At 41.9% G+C, this 15000-nt stretch overlaps 1 protein-coding gene across 2 annotated transcripts in view; it reads right to left on the bottom strand.

Moving 5' to 3' along the window:
* Positions 1-5388: 5388 nt before the first annotated feature.
* Positions 5389-15000, bottom strand: part of LOC113822335 (uncharacterized) — a 15513-nt gene continuing 5901 nt past the window's right edge. The window contains exons 1-16 of one of the 2 annotated variants that reach the window (XM_070123477.1): positions 12733-12875; positions 12266-12409; positions 11887-12067; positions 11549-11677; positions 11114-11295; positions 9433-9561; positions 9008-9163; positions 8576-8706; positions 8185-8290; positions 7745-7872; positions 7276-7468; positions 6849-7019; positions 6487-6628; positions 6100-6321; positions 5829-5959; positions 5389-5688 (exon numbers count right to left, since the gene is read on the bottom strand). In XM_070123477.1, coding sequence (XP_069979578.1) covers positions 5515-5688; positions 5829-5959; positions 6100-6321; positions 6487-6628; positions 6849-7019; positions 7276-7468; positions 7745-7872; positions 8185-8290; positions 8576-8706; positions 9008-9163; positions 9433-9561; positions 11114-11295; positions 11549-11677; positions 11887-12067; positions 12266-12409 — 2319 coding nt within the window. In that variant the 5' untranslated portion in view covers positions 12733-12875 and the 3' untranslated portion in view covers positions 5389-5514. Of the gene's footprint in view, positions 5689-5828; positions 5960-6099; positions 6322-6486; positions 6629-6848; positions 7020-7275; positions 7469-7744; positions 7873-8184; positions 8291-8575; positions 8707-9007; positions 9164-9432; positions 9562-11113; positions 11296-11548; positions 11678-11886; positions 12068-12265; positions 12410-12732; positions 12876-15000 lie in introns of those variants that run through there. The other variant, XM_070123476.1, reaches the window with a different exon arrangement.

Raw genomic sequence — 15000 nt, 5'->3', positions numbered from 1 at the left:
GTGCGTGCGTGTGCGTGTGTGTGGTCATAACAGGCAGAGGGAGAGAATGTTCATACATATTAAATCCTTCCAAGAATTCTCAGATTTACATCAATGCACAATACTGATCCTGACCCTGCTTCAAGGTCGGGGCTCAAATGCACCCAGACGGCGACGTGTCCTTACTTCCCATCCGCTCTAATTGTCTTCAATTTTAAGCGACGGCAAGTATATTTTCAGGTGAATATCGCACTGTTATACCTAAATACATATTTCTGATAACGAAGCAAATTGGTGAAAAACGAGGGCTTTATCACCAACAAGTAATTGCATGCTGTTCTGGCGCAGCGGTAAGGTGCTGGTCTAGCAATCTTGCGGACCTGCGTTCAATCCCACGCCCGGCCAGTGAGTGGTATTTCCGGCCATTCCTTGCGCACAAGGGGGAGATTTGGCCAAAATAAAACAGACAGTATGTCACAGCAAAGAATATCCATTGTAACAAATGGAATTAAAACTAAATCTAAATCAAATCTAATTGATAACGACCGTGAACTCCTGTCCATGGTTTGGTTTCGGCGCACAGTCAGGAATCAGGGCTTTTCCGTATCAGCATTTCTGCCGTTCTCGAAACATTAGATAAAGAAAACGGATATAAATAATGAAATGGAACCAAACACTATTATAAACGAATGAATAGTCAATTCCAGTAACATCGCGTCGGGTCAGATGGTGGTGGTTATAGGATTTCCTGCATTACTTTTTTGTTCATTGCACTGAATAAAACAAACAATAGATACGTAATATTGTAACAACATTCAACATCATGAAATGGACCCGCATCTCTTTACATAAAATGCATAAGACGTATAACTTTAAAAATGCAACAGCGAACGTGTAAACTCTATCTAATTAAAAAGTATACGGCTATTCACAGTGAGTGTGATGACGTTCGGTCTCCCACATTATATACCAGGATGATTTCAGCAATTTTGATGTTGAGTTAATTTTAACATGAGAAAATATCTCAATATTGCTCTAAATACCTTTATTTGCATCAAACCACCTGTAGCCATTAAGAATAAGAAACATACAGCCATAGAAAAAAAAATCCGTTTAGCAGACGAATTTCCGTAAAATCCAGCCCCAGCATCGTTCGGAGGCGCGTGCAGGCGAACAACCTAGAAACTAATCTAAATGAAAGTATGAAACATTTATTACGTATTTTAGTTAATTCTTTCGTCATTTCTTTTACAAGGCTGTGGTTTGGTGCGTGTTTAAAAATGATTTTAAAATTCTGACAAACACTCATACATACATATATATGAGTGTTTGGATGAGCAAGAGTTTATCCAGATCTGACCGTTATTTATTACACAAAATCTACAAAATTGTTGTCTGTGCTTTTGCGAGGACCATGCAGCCTGTAGTAGATTTTTTGGAAATTAAAAGGCTCTTGTGATTTCGCCTTTGTGGTAATCAGCAGCAGTGTGAATAAAAGCAATATAAATATTTGGAGTCTTTTAAGAAGGTCCAAGTTTTTTTCCCTCGTGTACTGGTGCTACAGAATTGTGCCTAAGTGATATGTAAACATTACAGTAAGATTATGTATGTTCACATATCACATAAGGTCATTGAAAAGACTTAGCTTATGTCCAGAATGCTTTAATCTTGGATAAAGAGTACTGAGCATCCGTTGTAATCTTCCACGCGTGATGTAAACAAAGGCCTGTCTATTGAGAGAGACGATGAGTATAAAGACATGCAGTTATGAACATATATAAAGGTATAGCATGATCACAAATACCATATTCCAATATGATTAAATTTCTGATACATACATACAGATTGTTTAAATCAATTCACTTAGATTTAGTAAGAAAAAATTAAACATACAAAATCATGTTAATATGTTTGTCATAAGCATTACAAGATGCAGTTTTTCCCCCCCGAAAAGCAGTAAAAGTGACAGGCAACTATTTCATTAGGGTGACGATATATGAAAATATAAAGGTAAGAAATTGTTGAAGACGTAACCCGGCCTCTTTGGCCCTTTTCGGAAAGTCTTAAGACATCGCCCGACGTGGCAGGGTTAAGGAGATCCCCAGGCCTTCTGTAATAGCAATTACCTTCTGAAATACAAACTGAAGGAAAGTAATGTAATAATTTTCAATACAATGTTTCCTTTTACTATACTTAGGCCTGAAACCGCTCTCCGTGCCTTTTGAAATAGCAGTTCAGATTGTGAAATAGAAACTCGAGGAAAATTACATAAAAGCTTTGTAATCCTTTCCTTCGTAAAATATGATTATCCTTTATAGTAACTAGTATTTATATTCTTGAGAAGCTATGGTAGTCAACTGGCATAAATGCTTCCATGAAATATATCTTGGCGCAGAATCTTGATGGGATTGTCCTTGAATATTACATCACATTGATACACGAGCCCCTTGCACTGAAGCAATAGAGCTGACTTTTCCCAGGCCTGATGTTGATGAATAATTTAGGTAATCGAGAAGTGCTTCATCTGTTTGGCAATGCATGGTGCTGGTTTGATCCTCACACACTGAATGAGCACTGCATATTCTCCTTCAGTGAACACCTCATTCGCTAGTTTTCGGTCACTTATGCTATTCATATTTGAAACCAAGTCCCCTTGTGATATGGGCAGAAATGTTTTGGGGGATTTGGGACCATTTTCACCCAGGGTATGACATTGGAGCTTATATTTTTTTTTTTTCTGAATCTTGAGGGGCAGGTCTTGAGTGTATTACCGCAGGCCAAAGAAGTGCATACACAAATCTGATTTTGTAAACGTTCCAGATCCCGTCGTTTTCGGAGGGAAACCGTTCTTTCAATTTTCACATTTGTTTCAGCAAACTAATTCCACAAGGAGAAATAAATCCATTGTTTGCTACATTGTTTAATAAATAGTGTTTCATAGCGTAGAATATAGTCCGTTATATAAGAGCCCATTAGGGTCACATTAGCTCAACGAAGTCCGAGGTGTTGGGGCTATTTGGCAAACCTCGTTGGTTGATGCTTCGTTTCAACATATAAATATTTAAGAGAACCGTGCTAATTCAAGTTCGTGGAAAACACATCAGTTAAGAGTTTATACAAAATAGAAATCAGTGATTAATGGGAGTTATTGAAAAAACAAGAACTTGGGTTTGTAAAAATAATTAAACTAAAAATACTTTGTTATTGGCAAAGGAAGAAAAGGCGGAATACGTAGTCACTTACATTTTATCTACCTGTTAAAAAAGGGAAAATGACAATGATATCCCAGATGGTTCATTTTCAAAAGAATTATTGTTGTTTCAATAACATGCCACTTTTTTTCCAAGAAGGGATTAAACAACTTCAATGACATGATTATATACACGACATACAACTGTCCCAGCATTGAAGACAGAGGGCAGTAGACAAAAGACAAAAAAACAAAAGAGAAGAAGGAAAAATAGTATGAAATTGGAAGTTTCTATATAATAAATTTTAGATGTTAGTAGCCGAATACTACCTATAAAGAAGTGGAAACAAGGATAGAAATTCTTCAATGAATTTCTCACACCTTCAATTACGTCCCCAGCTAAATAGACATGGCAGTGCCATCACTGTGACGGCAGAAACTGTTGAAGGTTAAGCATCTGTGTGCTTAAGTGATTCTCAACAGGATTCGCTCGATACACTGACTACCACTGAGTGAATTGTTAACTTAGGTAAACTGAGAACGACGAACGGCAAAAACTATATATATATATATATATATATATATATATATATATATATATATATATATATATATATATGTGTGTGTGTGTGTGTGTGTGTGTGTGTGTGTGTGTGTGTGTGTGTGTGTGTGTGTGTATAATATGCATATATATATGATATATATGTGTGTGTGTGTGTGTTTGTGTGTATGTGTGTATATATATATATATATATATATATATATATATGTGTGTGTGTGTGTGTGTGTGTGTGTGTGTGTGTGTGTGTGTGTATGTGATTATATATATATATTGCTGTGAACGCTGTTTGCGCATCGCGATGTCCGTTTTTGGCGGGAAAAAGAGGCGCGAAGGAGAGGGACTCGAAGGGAGACGGACTGAGACAAACGCATGCACGGATGCTGTGCTAAAGAGACTGCAATTTTCATCGCACGTGAAGAGTGTCACACCCTAGCTAGCCTCATGCCACCTTCCTAGTGCCGCACTGCATCGATGAGTGTTGTGTTTTAGTTATCAACAGCAGGAAGACGGACATTTTAATTGTTAGTGACCAGCACTGCCATCTTTTTCTCACCTGTGCTACACTGTTGTAAGGAGGATTTACAACAATATATATATATATGTATATATACATACACACACACACACACACACACATATATATGTGTGTGTGTGTGTATATATATATATATATATATATATATATATATATATATATATATATATATATATATATATTCATTTATAAATGTGTGTTTATATGCACATGCATATATGTCTGTATCTACCTTCATGCACCTTCATGCATATATATGTGTATGTATGTATATATGTATAAGTGTGTTCTAATGTGCGCATCCAGGAATACTAAGTTTTAGCTATATCGTTTATTCAAGAACTTCGCACGGTCAAGATAGCATGCGAAAACCACCTTTCTTATCATATATCAATCGTTTAGTAAGTGACCTCGAACCGTTATTAGATTAATTTCCCGGCCAACTCTACACTAAATCAAGAAGACATTTGCTTGCGTTTGCTTGCCTGTTTTAATGAGCTTTCAGCGAGCATGAAGGTACACTAAATCCCACTTTCCTTTGGCCTCCTTCCCCTTCCCATAAACAGAGCAAAAGATGCTGCTTGTTTAATTAAGATCTTGTTTGAGGAATTATTAGTTTATATACTTGCCGTTTGGTGGCACATAGAAAACGTATCGTAGGGGTGACTTAAATATACTGTTAGTAATACTCTAATTCAATGTATAAAACTAAATAGGAACTGTAAAATTAATTCATATACATATCAGCAATATTCCGAAATGTTCTTTAGTCGGGATGATATTTGCTCATAAATCTGTTTTGGCGAAATAAATGATTTTGACAGATTGGATTAAGTTGGTTTCGGTTAAGTTAGGATTGCATGTAACGGATATCTGTTGAGGTGACGTAGACTATGGTCATTATCGTCGCAGTTGCTTATCATATTATTCCATTCACCTTATCCTTTTGAATACTATGGAAGGGTTTCATTCTTTTCTTGTTGTATATCTCTTTTATTTGGTATTTTCTTCTACACCAAAGTCTTCAAGTTGAAGGAAGATTAACTGTTGCGAATTCTACTGTATACACCTTGTATATTTTGAATGCATTCATTTTCCATACTGAGAAAATAATACACATAGAATATTATACCATTTAATAGATTCCATTACAACATTTATGCCGAACTAAATTGTTAGGAGTATATCATTAGTCCAATGAAGAAAAAAAAAGAACTACTTCTATTCCTCTGGGTGGAAACCGCCTTTTTAGAGAACGTTGTCGCAGCGGTGGGCGGAGAGCTGCACGTTCCTGCCGTAGACCGTCCTGACCTGCTCGGTGCCGAACTGGCCGTAGATGAAGATGAAGTTAGAGGGGAAGCCGAGGGACCGCAGGGAGTGGAGGCACGAGATGCTCATCGTAGGGCCTCCGCACATGATGATCTGAAACACGGGAATGGAGGCTGTATTTTCTCTCTCAGTGTCCCTCTCACAGAAGAAAAAATGAATAGTAAGTCAAGTGGAAATATATGTGCACCAAAGGTTATGTTTCATCTATAGCGAGTGTTTATCCTGTGGGAGACCTTGTGCTTGATGCCGTTGGGTTTGGTCACGTGTTTGTCGATCATCTGCGTGTCGATGAAGCCTTCCTCGCCCTCCCATCCCTCGGGCGTCTCTCCGAGCGTGTGTACTATCTCCAGACGTGAATCTTTCGCTGAAAAAGAGAAATCACGGTTTAGCTCCACACTGTCACTTGAAGAATGAGGTTATGTATTATATGGACTACCCATGAGAAACATCAATTGCTAACTGTGCCATCGTACATGTATACAGCCTCCTCTATCCTATGTTTACCTGCGTATCCATCAAGTTCCTCCCGGTAGAGGATCTCGTTGTAATTCTCTGAGAAGTAGAGGAGCTTGATCTTGGTCTTGTCGTCGGGGTTGTGCATGACGGCGCGGATGAGCTGCATGCCGGGGGTGATGCCTCCGCCCGAGGCCAGGAGCGTCACCTCGTCCAGCTGGTTCGCCTCGTACTCGAAGCCTCCGCAAGGGCCCTGGAACTCCACCTTATCACCTGGAAACGCTCATTTCATTAGCTTTATAACCTTATTCTCAATGGTATTTCATTCACAGCTAAATTTAAAGCCTATTCCATTCACAAGTTCTGAAAAATAAACTTCATAAAGGCGTTCCTTGACAGAACACCATGAACTTTGAGATGCTGGGCCGGGAGACTCACCAGGCTTGAGAGCCTTGAAGTGCTGGGACATGAGGCCCTGGGACTCGAACCTGAGCACGAGTTCGATGCGCCCGAAGTCGTCCGGACGCGACACGGGCGAGAAGTAGCGCTGATGCTCCTTTCCTTTGATGTTCACACGCACCTTTTGAGAAAGTATACGTATATATACATATATGTGGGTATATCCCTCTCTTCCCCCCCCCCTCCCTCTTTCTTCCATTCTCTCTCTTAATCTCCAACTCGCTCTCTATCCCATGCGTACATACTTGGCCTGCAAGCCTACAGCCATGTTTACAACCATTCATATATACATAATTGCTTACATATATAAACAGACACCTCGAAGTCACATTGCTACTCACCACAATGTACTGGCCGGTGAAGCATCCTGTGTGGTCGGTCTCCTTGGGCAGAGCAAAGACGAAGGAAGCCATCTTGTCACTGACGGGCGTGTGCGTCTTGAGGGTGAGGGGCACCCACGAGTCCGGCTTCAGGGAGGGCCCGTGGCTCACGCCGTCCTTCGTCTTCAGTACCTGTGCATGTAGGTCAAGCGTTGAGATTCCGTTGGCGTGAATGACATAAAATGCAATGCGCTATTAGATATTCTTTCTCTCTCTCTCTCTCTCTCTCTCTCTCTCTCTCTCTCTCTCTCTCTCTCTCTCTCTCTCTCTCTCCCTCTCCCTCTCTCTCTTATACTATTTCTTACTCATACTCTCAAGGGTGGAGATACTCAGACCCAAAATGGAAGAGCAATAGTTTTCCAATCAGTGTTGCGAGAGACAGGTTTACCTTACTGTTGACCGCTGGAGGACACGTGTTGAAGGGATTCTCGAAGTCGGTGTCCTGGAAGGGATGCTTGGCCTCTTCTCCCCTTTCCTCGATCTCCGCCTCCTCCAAAAGCGTCTTGGCGAGTTCCTTGCGCTTGCTGATGCTCATCTTCTTGAGCTCGTGGTGGACGACTCGCTCGTTCGGCCACTGGTCCCTACGAGTCATTGTTTGGTTTGGATATTACGTAATAATCGTTCAGACTCTTTAACACTAGTAATTATCACAAATACTTAATATGGTCAATACAGAGCACACAAACGTGTAGTTGCAGTATTTGCACCAGGAATGATATATTCCCCAGCGAGTATAATTAACAGGATTATGTATTTCTATCCTAATGAAAAATGGATATAGTTTTTTAGGTAACAAAAAAAAAATCCGATAACAAATAAGTGAACGAATGCAGAAGTCGCTTGTCGATATGGCTCACCAGTAATCGATGCAGTCGATGTTGTTGAGCGCTGTCTTGCCCACGAACTGGCGCAGCACCTCGTTGGACGGACCCATCACCCAGCCCGCTTTGCCGTCGCGCAGGAGCCGCTCGAGGCCCAGGTCGGTCTGCGAAAGCCAGGCTTCTGTGTGAACGCTTGGAAAAGGCTTATCGTAACTTCTATTTACAGAGGCGATGGAGCCTTGGAAATATTTGCATTTAGTACTTGTCCTTGGAATAAACACCTGTTTTCACAAAGTATCTATTTTTTTATTATTTTTAATTAAAATTCTGAATCAATCAGTAATTACGCTACGCTACTTTGCCAATTCCCATTTCTATACTCACAGATGCTTATGAATGCAACATAAGTAAGCATTACGTTCGCCCTACTTCCAGCTTACAATTACTCGAAGAAAATCGGAAAAGGAGAGGCGTACCTTGTAGCCGGAGCCGCCGCACACGTGGAGCATCGTGTCGGTCACGCGTGTCACGTTCTTGGCGGAGATGAATTTGGCTTGCCAGAGCCAGTGGAGGAAGCCGGCCCTGGGGAGAGGAGCTGTGTGAGCTTGGTGATGCATGGGGTTATCTCTTCTAGACTTTTTTCTCTCTTTCTTCGTTTTCTTTCTTTCTTTCTGTCTCTGTCTCTCTCTCTCTCTCTCTCTCTCTCACTCACTCACTCACTCTCACTCACAATCACACTCTCACGCGCACACAGTGTAACGCACTCAAACTACCACTCATTCAGTCCTCCTCCTCTCACCCCATTCAATTACAGTTCTCCTCTTCACCGTCATTGGTAACCCAGAGGACTTAGCGCTACCCACATACCTCGGAAGGAAATTCAAGTCTTTGTAGAGCGACCAGTCGTTGTTGTTGGTCACCTGGTCGAGGGCCTGCGCTTGGAGGTAGACCAGCGCTCGGGAGGAGTTCGTCTCACACACCGTTTCGCCGAAGTAATCCTGTCGGAGTGGGGAGGATTACGCCGTTGCTCAGGGGGATTTTTGGAGAGGGTTAGACATGTTTCGCGTGGGAATTTCTTGTCCTAGTAGGGATTGTATTTTTTCATTTCTATTATCATTTTTTTTTAATATTTTTTATCTATTTTTTTTATTTATTTATTTTTTTTTTTGTCGAATTTTCTGTCTTTTCGTGAAGGAACGTGTATAAAATGACATGCTTACTGTATACAATTTTTTTTCGGAATAAGTTCAATGGTCGCATGATGGTGGACAGAACCAGCACACATAACGGGCGCCACACCTGGATGGTCGGGTAGTCGCACACCCGCATCCCCACGTCAGCGTGCGCCTTGCGGGTCACGTGCTTCTTGGCCACGTCGATGCAGGCGAGGGAGATGCCGTTCCACACGCCGGAGGTGTTCATCAGGAAGTACGGGTCCACGCACTCGTCGTTGCTCTGGGGACGGGATCTATTGGCGTGGGTGTGTAAGAGGGCATGCACGCACACGTCATACACACGCACACAAGCACCTTCACACCCGCTCTCTAGGGAAAGCTATGTCTTATCGTTTTTGCTTACTGTGGATATTCTCCATTTTTTTTTAACACGTTGTAGTGTTGCTATCTTTGCTCACACACGCCTTTACACCAGGCTATATATGTATCCCAATCATCGTCACACTCCTGGGCCTCTCCTGCTACCCCCTCCCCCCCCTCCCCACTGACCTTGCGTCCGTCGCCGGGGGGGCCGACCATCCTGTCCAGGCTGAACTTGCCCTCGATGATGAGCGGGCCGGACATGTTGCCGTGCATGCCCAGGGCGTCCCAGTCGTCGGTGTTGGCGCGCACCTCATCCTGCAGCAGGCAACGGAAGGGGGCGGCTAAGACTTGCGTCGTTTGAGAATAATACCGTGTGTGTGTGTGTGTGTGTGTGTGTGTTTGTGTGTTTGTGTGTGTGTGTGTGTGTGTGTGTGTGTGTGTGTGTGTGTGTGTGTGTGTGTGTGTGTGTGTGTGTGTGTGTGTGTGTGTGTGTGTGTGTTTGTGTGTGTGTGTGTGTGTGTGTGTGTGTGTGTGTGTGTGTGTGTGCTGAGGAAGAAAGAGAGAAAAAAACAGAGAGAGAGAGAGGGGGGGGGGAATACTACACGCAGATTACTTCATGCAGGTAATCTACATTGAGAAAGAAGAGAGAAGGGAGGGAGTGAGATTAAGAAGGGGAGAGGGAAGGGGAGAGACTGAGAGGGAGGGAGGGAGGGCAGAGGGGATGGGGAAGGAAAGGGCAGGGGGAAAGGGAGAAGAGATAGAGGGAAAGGCAGGTAGGGAGGAAGGGAGGGAGGGAAAGAGGGAGAGAAAGAGAAATAGAGATTGAGATAGAAAGAGAGAGAGAGAGAGAGAGAGAGAGAGAGAGAGAGAGAGAGAGAGAGAGAGAGAGAGAGAGAGAGAGAGAGAGAGAGAGAGAGAGAGAGAGACAATGAAAAAGAGAGAACGAGAAAGAGAAAAGAAAAGAAAGAAAGAAAAATATATATACATATACATACATATATATATATATATATATATATATATATATATATATATATATATATATATATAGAGAGAGAGAGAGAGAGAGAGAGAGAGAGAGAGAGAGAGAGAGAGAGAGAGAAAGGGAGAGTGAGAGTTCAAAAGAAAATAAAAATTACGGTTTACGTATTTCTAACCAGAGTACCTATGCACTTCGTGCCCATTTCAACTCAGGAGGAATTTTTATCCCTAGTTGAGAATTACTTATATAGTGAGACACACAGAACAAAGAATGACTCCATATGTTGTATGGAGTACTTGTTAGATTGATATTAATGAGAATAAACCACTCAATTAAAACATACCAATAAATGACTTAGTTAAGATATACACTAATAAATCACTTTATGAAGGTATATAGCTGCAAATGCCTTGAATATTAAGATACATAACAAATGCCTTAAGATACAACAAATGCCTTGATTAAGATACATAACAAATGCCTTAAGATACAACAAATGCCTTGATTAAGAAACATAACAAATACCTTGCTTAAGATACCTAACAAATGCCTTGCTTAAGAAACATAAGAAATGCCTTGCTTAAGAAACATAACAAATGCCTTGCTTAAGATATATAAGAAAATGCCTTGCTTAAGATACCTAACAAATGCTTTGATGAACATACATAACAATAAAAGACTTGATTAAAATACATAACAAATGCCTTGATAAAGAAACATAACAAATGCCTTGCTTAAGAAACAACAAATGCCTTGCTTAAGAAACATAACAAATGCCTTGATTAAGATATATAACAAATGCCTTGATTAAGATATATAACAAATGCCATGCTTAAGATACCTAACAAATGACTCGACACACCAAAATCCAACCAAGACACCTACCTTGTACACGAGGAAACACGACAGGTTGGAATAGTCTCCGTTGAAGTTCGGGCTGATGGTCTGGATGGTGTACCAGTCTGCGTGGCCGCTGCTGGTCGCCCACGAGCCGTACTTGAGCAGCTGGATGTTCTTCTCGTCGAGACACTTGACCTTCGACGACAGAGGGAACCAGAAGTGGCCGCCTAGGGAGAGAAGTCGGAGTCAAGATCTAAAAGGTGGTCGGTTTAATGCTGGTTGTCTGGATCACATATCGAAAGGGTTGGATAAGGATTGTCTCAATGATGTTGATGGATCGAACTGACGAGATAATAGGGTCGGAATAGTCTCGTTTAATGACCACTGGATAAATCACACACACACACATACACAGATATATGTGTATATATCAATATGGTATATAGATATATAAATAAAATTCCTCTACTTCAGAAGCACCTGTGGCGGGGTCGGAGTAGCAGAGCGTCCCGACCAGCTTCTCCTTGTCGAGGCGTCGCAGGAGGTCCTGGGCCATGGGGCTGTTGTGGTAGCGGAAGAGCAGGGTGGACACGGCGCCCAGATGCATGGCTGTGGAGAAAGGCTTATAAATAGGCATGTGTATACGGCAAATGTGAAGCTGATAACGATGCAATTCGACAGTAGATGGTGGTCAGATGTCATTGTTAATCCCAGGTCTTTTCACGATCACATAAGCCAAGGACTATATCGTTACAGACATAAAACAGGCGAATTCTCTAGCTAACTACAGGAACCTCAATAGGCCTAAAGGAACCTACTATACACCATGGCCGTGGAGGGGCAGCCGTAGCGCGCGATGGTTTCGCACACCATGGTACAGCACACGTGGTTTTCGCCGAGGCCGCCGAACTCCTTGGGCACGATGAGGCCAAGCAGACCCAGCTCCGCCATGGCATCTAGAGACTCGCGAGGGAAGGTGTAGGTGCGGTCGCAGTGAATCTATAAAAACAAAACAAAACAATATATATACATATACATATACATCCATACATATATATATATATATATATATATATATATATATATATATATATATATATATATGAAACAGATCGTATAAGCAAAAAAGAAAGAGAGAGAGAGGAATCAAAACAAAAGTAACCCATGTTTACTTTCATGTCTTTTAACAATACTCACTGCATGAGGTCTGATTTTGGTCCTGCAGAGCTCCATCAAGTCGGCTCGTAGCTTCTTCTGGCTCTCCGTCAGCACCCAGTCGGGGTCATAGTCGGAGCTGAGACCCCAGTACTCCCCGCGACCCCACTTCTTCCCCTGAGCCATCTGCCGGTTAAAAAAAAAACCCTATTAGGAGATTTAATCTTGTTAGGAATACAGCGTGACAATATTATGGTGTGGCCCAAATGCTTTCTTTGATCGGTATGGTAATGAATTTGATATAGCTTAAACCCGGACCTGGTTATCCGTCATAGGCACATTGTTATCAAGAAATACGTAATGCATTGTAATGAAATCTCTATGATCCTGCTTATGGGGATGTAACGCATGCAGTGAAATATGGTATTATTGGAAATGCAACCCTCCAAATTTCCTATGGTATTATTAGAAATGCAACCCCACACCTAATAATAAGAATCTGAGCTTACCAAGTGGTAGAACACATCATTCTATGATAGTTTTCTTCTATACCATTTTCCTCGCAAGTTGATAATAACGGAGTTATTGAGGGCATAATATTCACGATTTCCAGGAGCCGCAGTAACCGTACGCCTCCAGCGCCTCGACAAAATGACAAAAAGTCGTTAAGAGGGACGAAAAGTCGAACGGATTTGTAGCGGATGACGTATGCGCGGGAAATCAAATGAGCCAATTACATTCGTTCGTGAACGTGACGTGACCATAGACATTCAATAGAACCAATCAGATATGGAATATATCATCACGTGACAACAGAAGCTGGGCCTAGGAGAAAGCAGTTGAAATTCAAATCAGTTTAATCATGGCTACACAGTGCGCAGCTTGTAAGAACAATTATTTCGACTTTCTCGCAAAATATCATCGCAATAACGAAGCTAGTTTGCAATATCTGCGAGATCACGGTGTTCTTCCAGTGGAAGTCCAGTGCCCGCACTGCAAGACACCGTGTCATTATAGAAAAGACAGACACCAGTGGGTTTGTGGTGCATGGACAAAGATCGCAAAGAAAACGGAGAAAACTGCATTTACACGGTAAGCGATTACAAAGTGACATTTCTCTCGGGAACTAGACTTGTACCCTACCAAATACTCTCCTTCATCAATCACTGGCTAAGCAAACACTGGGATCATCAGACCGTTATGGGGAGCACGAGTGTGGTCTGGCGAAGCTTTTGCTCCGAGACACTTTGGCAAGCGTAAATATAAGAGGGGGAAGCTGCTGAGCCAGATATGAGTGTTCGGCGGGAAGCTGTACCCTCCGCTGTCCGAGAAGGAACGGCGGATAGCGATCGCAATTCCCGCCAACAATGACGTGGATGACCCTGACCATCCCTGACCCGCAACCTGGCCCGTCTGGAGTTAGTGCATAAGGTAAGACATGGTTGAACTGTTCCTGGGTCTGGGCTCTCCTGCCGGAACATACGAGGTGAAGATTTTGCAGATTAGGCTGGGGGTGGGGGGGCTGCCCCCCTCCTTGAGAGGGTGTTTAAGGGGACGGAGCCCCCTTTACAATCAGAAAATGTGTCGATATACTATTATTGCTAGTGTTTTACCAATATTTCTCGAAATTACCCCCCCCTCCCATATGTATCTTGCCCTCCCCAACTATCGGGACTGATATCGTAGCTATGCTTCGTTTGCGAAAGAAATGAGTGCTACATTCGTTCGAAACACGACGAAAGCTATCGGAAAATTATTTTATTCGTGCAAAATAGCCTGTGGGGTTGCATTTCCAAATTTCCCCGAAAGATTATACGATAATGAAAAAGTGACCCCATAAAGAACGTAATGTACGCGCTTCATTTGAAAAAGAAAATGGGAACACATTACAAGAAAGCAGGACTGAAATTAAACGGGATTTTAGAGGTTCTTTCGTGTATCCAATATGGATTAAAAATAAGGAAAAACGTTCAACAGAGCTACAGCTTTGGATTTGTGTCATGAGACCAGCGTTATGGAATTCCACTGCTGTCAATCATACATTTAGAAATTAGTTTTACCTACGATTATCAATATAATATGGAAAAAAAATTTCGCGAATGATATAGATCTGATTTGATTTGATGAAATTAATTTACAGAGTAATGTACATGCCCTGCTAAAAGATTCCAAATCATATATATCCAAGTTGCTTCTCCATGTCGGGGGCTATCAGTCAAATAACCATTTTTACATGCCAGAACGACTGTGCTATTTTACTTAAATTATTTACATATTTCGTCTGCAAAAAAGACTGATATCGATAATCATATGAAAGACAAGAAATAAGAGAGAGAGATAGGGGGGATAGATAGAGAGAGAGGGAGAAAGGAAGAGAGGGAGAGGCAGAGAGAGAGAGAGAGGGGGGGATAGATACATAGAGAGAGAGGGGGGGAGGGAAGAGAGAGAGAGAGGGGGGGGGGATAGATAGAGATAAATAGAGAGAGAGAGAATTACACGTGCGCATGCGTATGCATACATAAAATGGGACATGCACCCCCAAAAGATGGGAGCAGATGTCTCATGAGAGATAATTTGCAGCGTCATCCTTATGTTATCAGAATTGCAACCATGTCTTGTATATGGAAAAAGATGCTCTCTGTGAGGCGAATGTACTCTGGTCTTGATAAGAAGACACGTGACGTAGTCAGGCGAGCAACATTCTTTATGGAGTGTGTTTATTAGTATGCGTCTCGCGTTTGTTTACGCATGGCTCTGTGCTTAAGAGCTTGAACTGC

The sequence above is a fragment of the Penaeus vannamei genome, chromosome 7 (genome assembly GCF_042767895.1).
Source record: "Penaeus vannamei isolate JL-2024 chromosome 7, ASM4276789v1, whole genome shotgun sequence".
In the NCBI taxonomy this organism is placed as follows: domain Eukaryota; kingdom Metazoa; phylum Arthropoda; class Malacostraca; order Decapoda; family Penaeidae; genus Penaeus; species Penaeus vannamei.
Note: the sequence above shows the minus strand (reverse complement) of the source record. Positions and strands in the feature narration are given on the sequence as shown.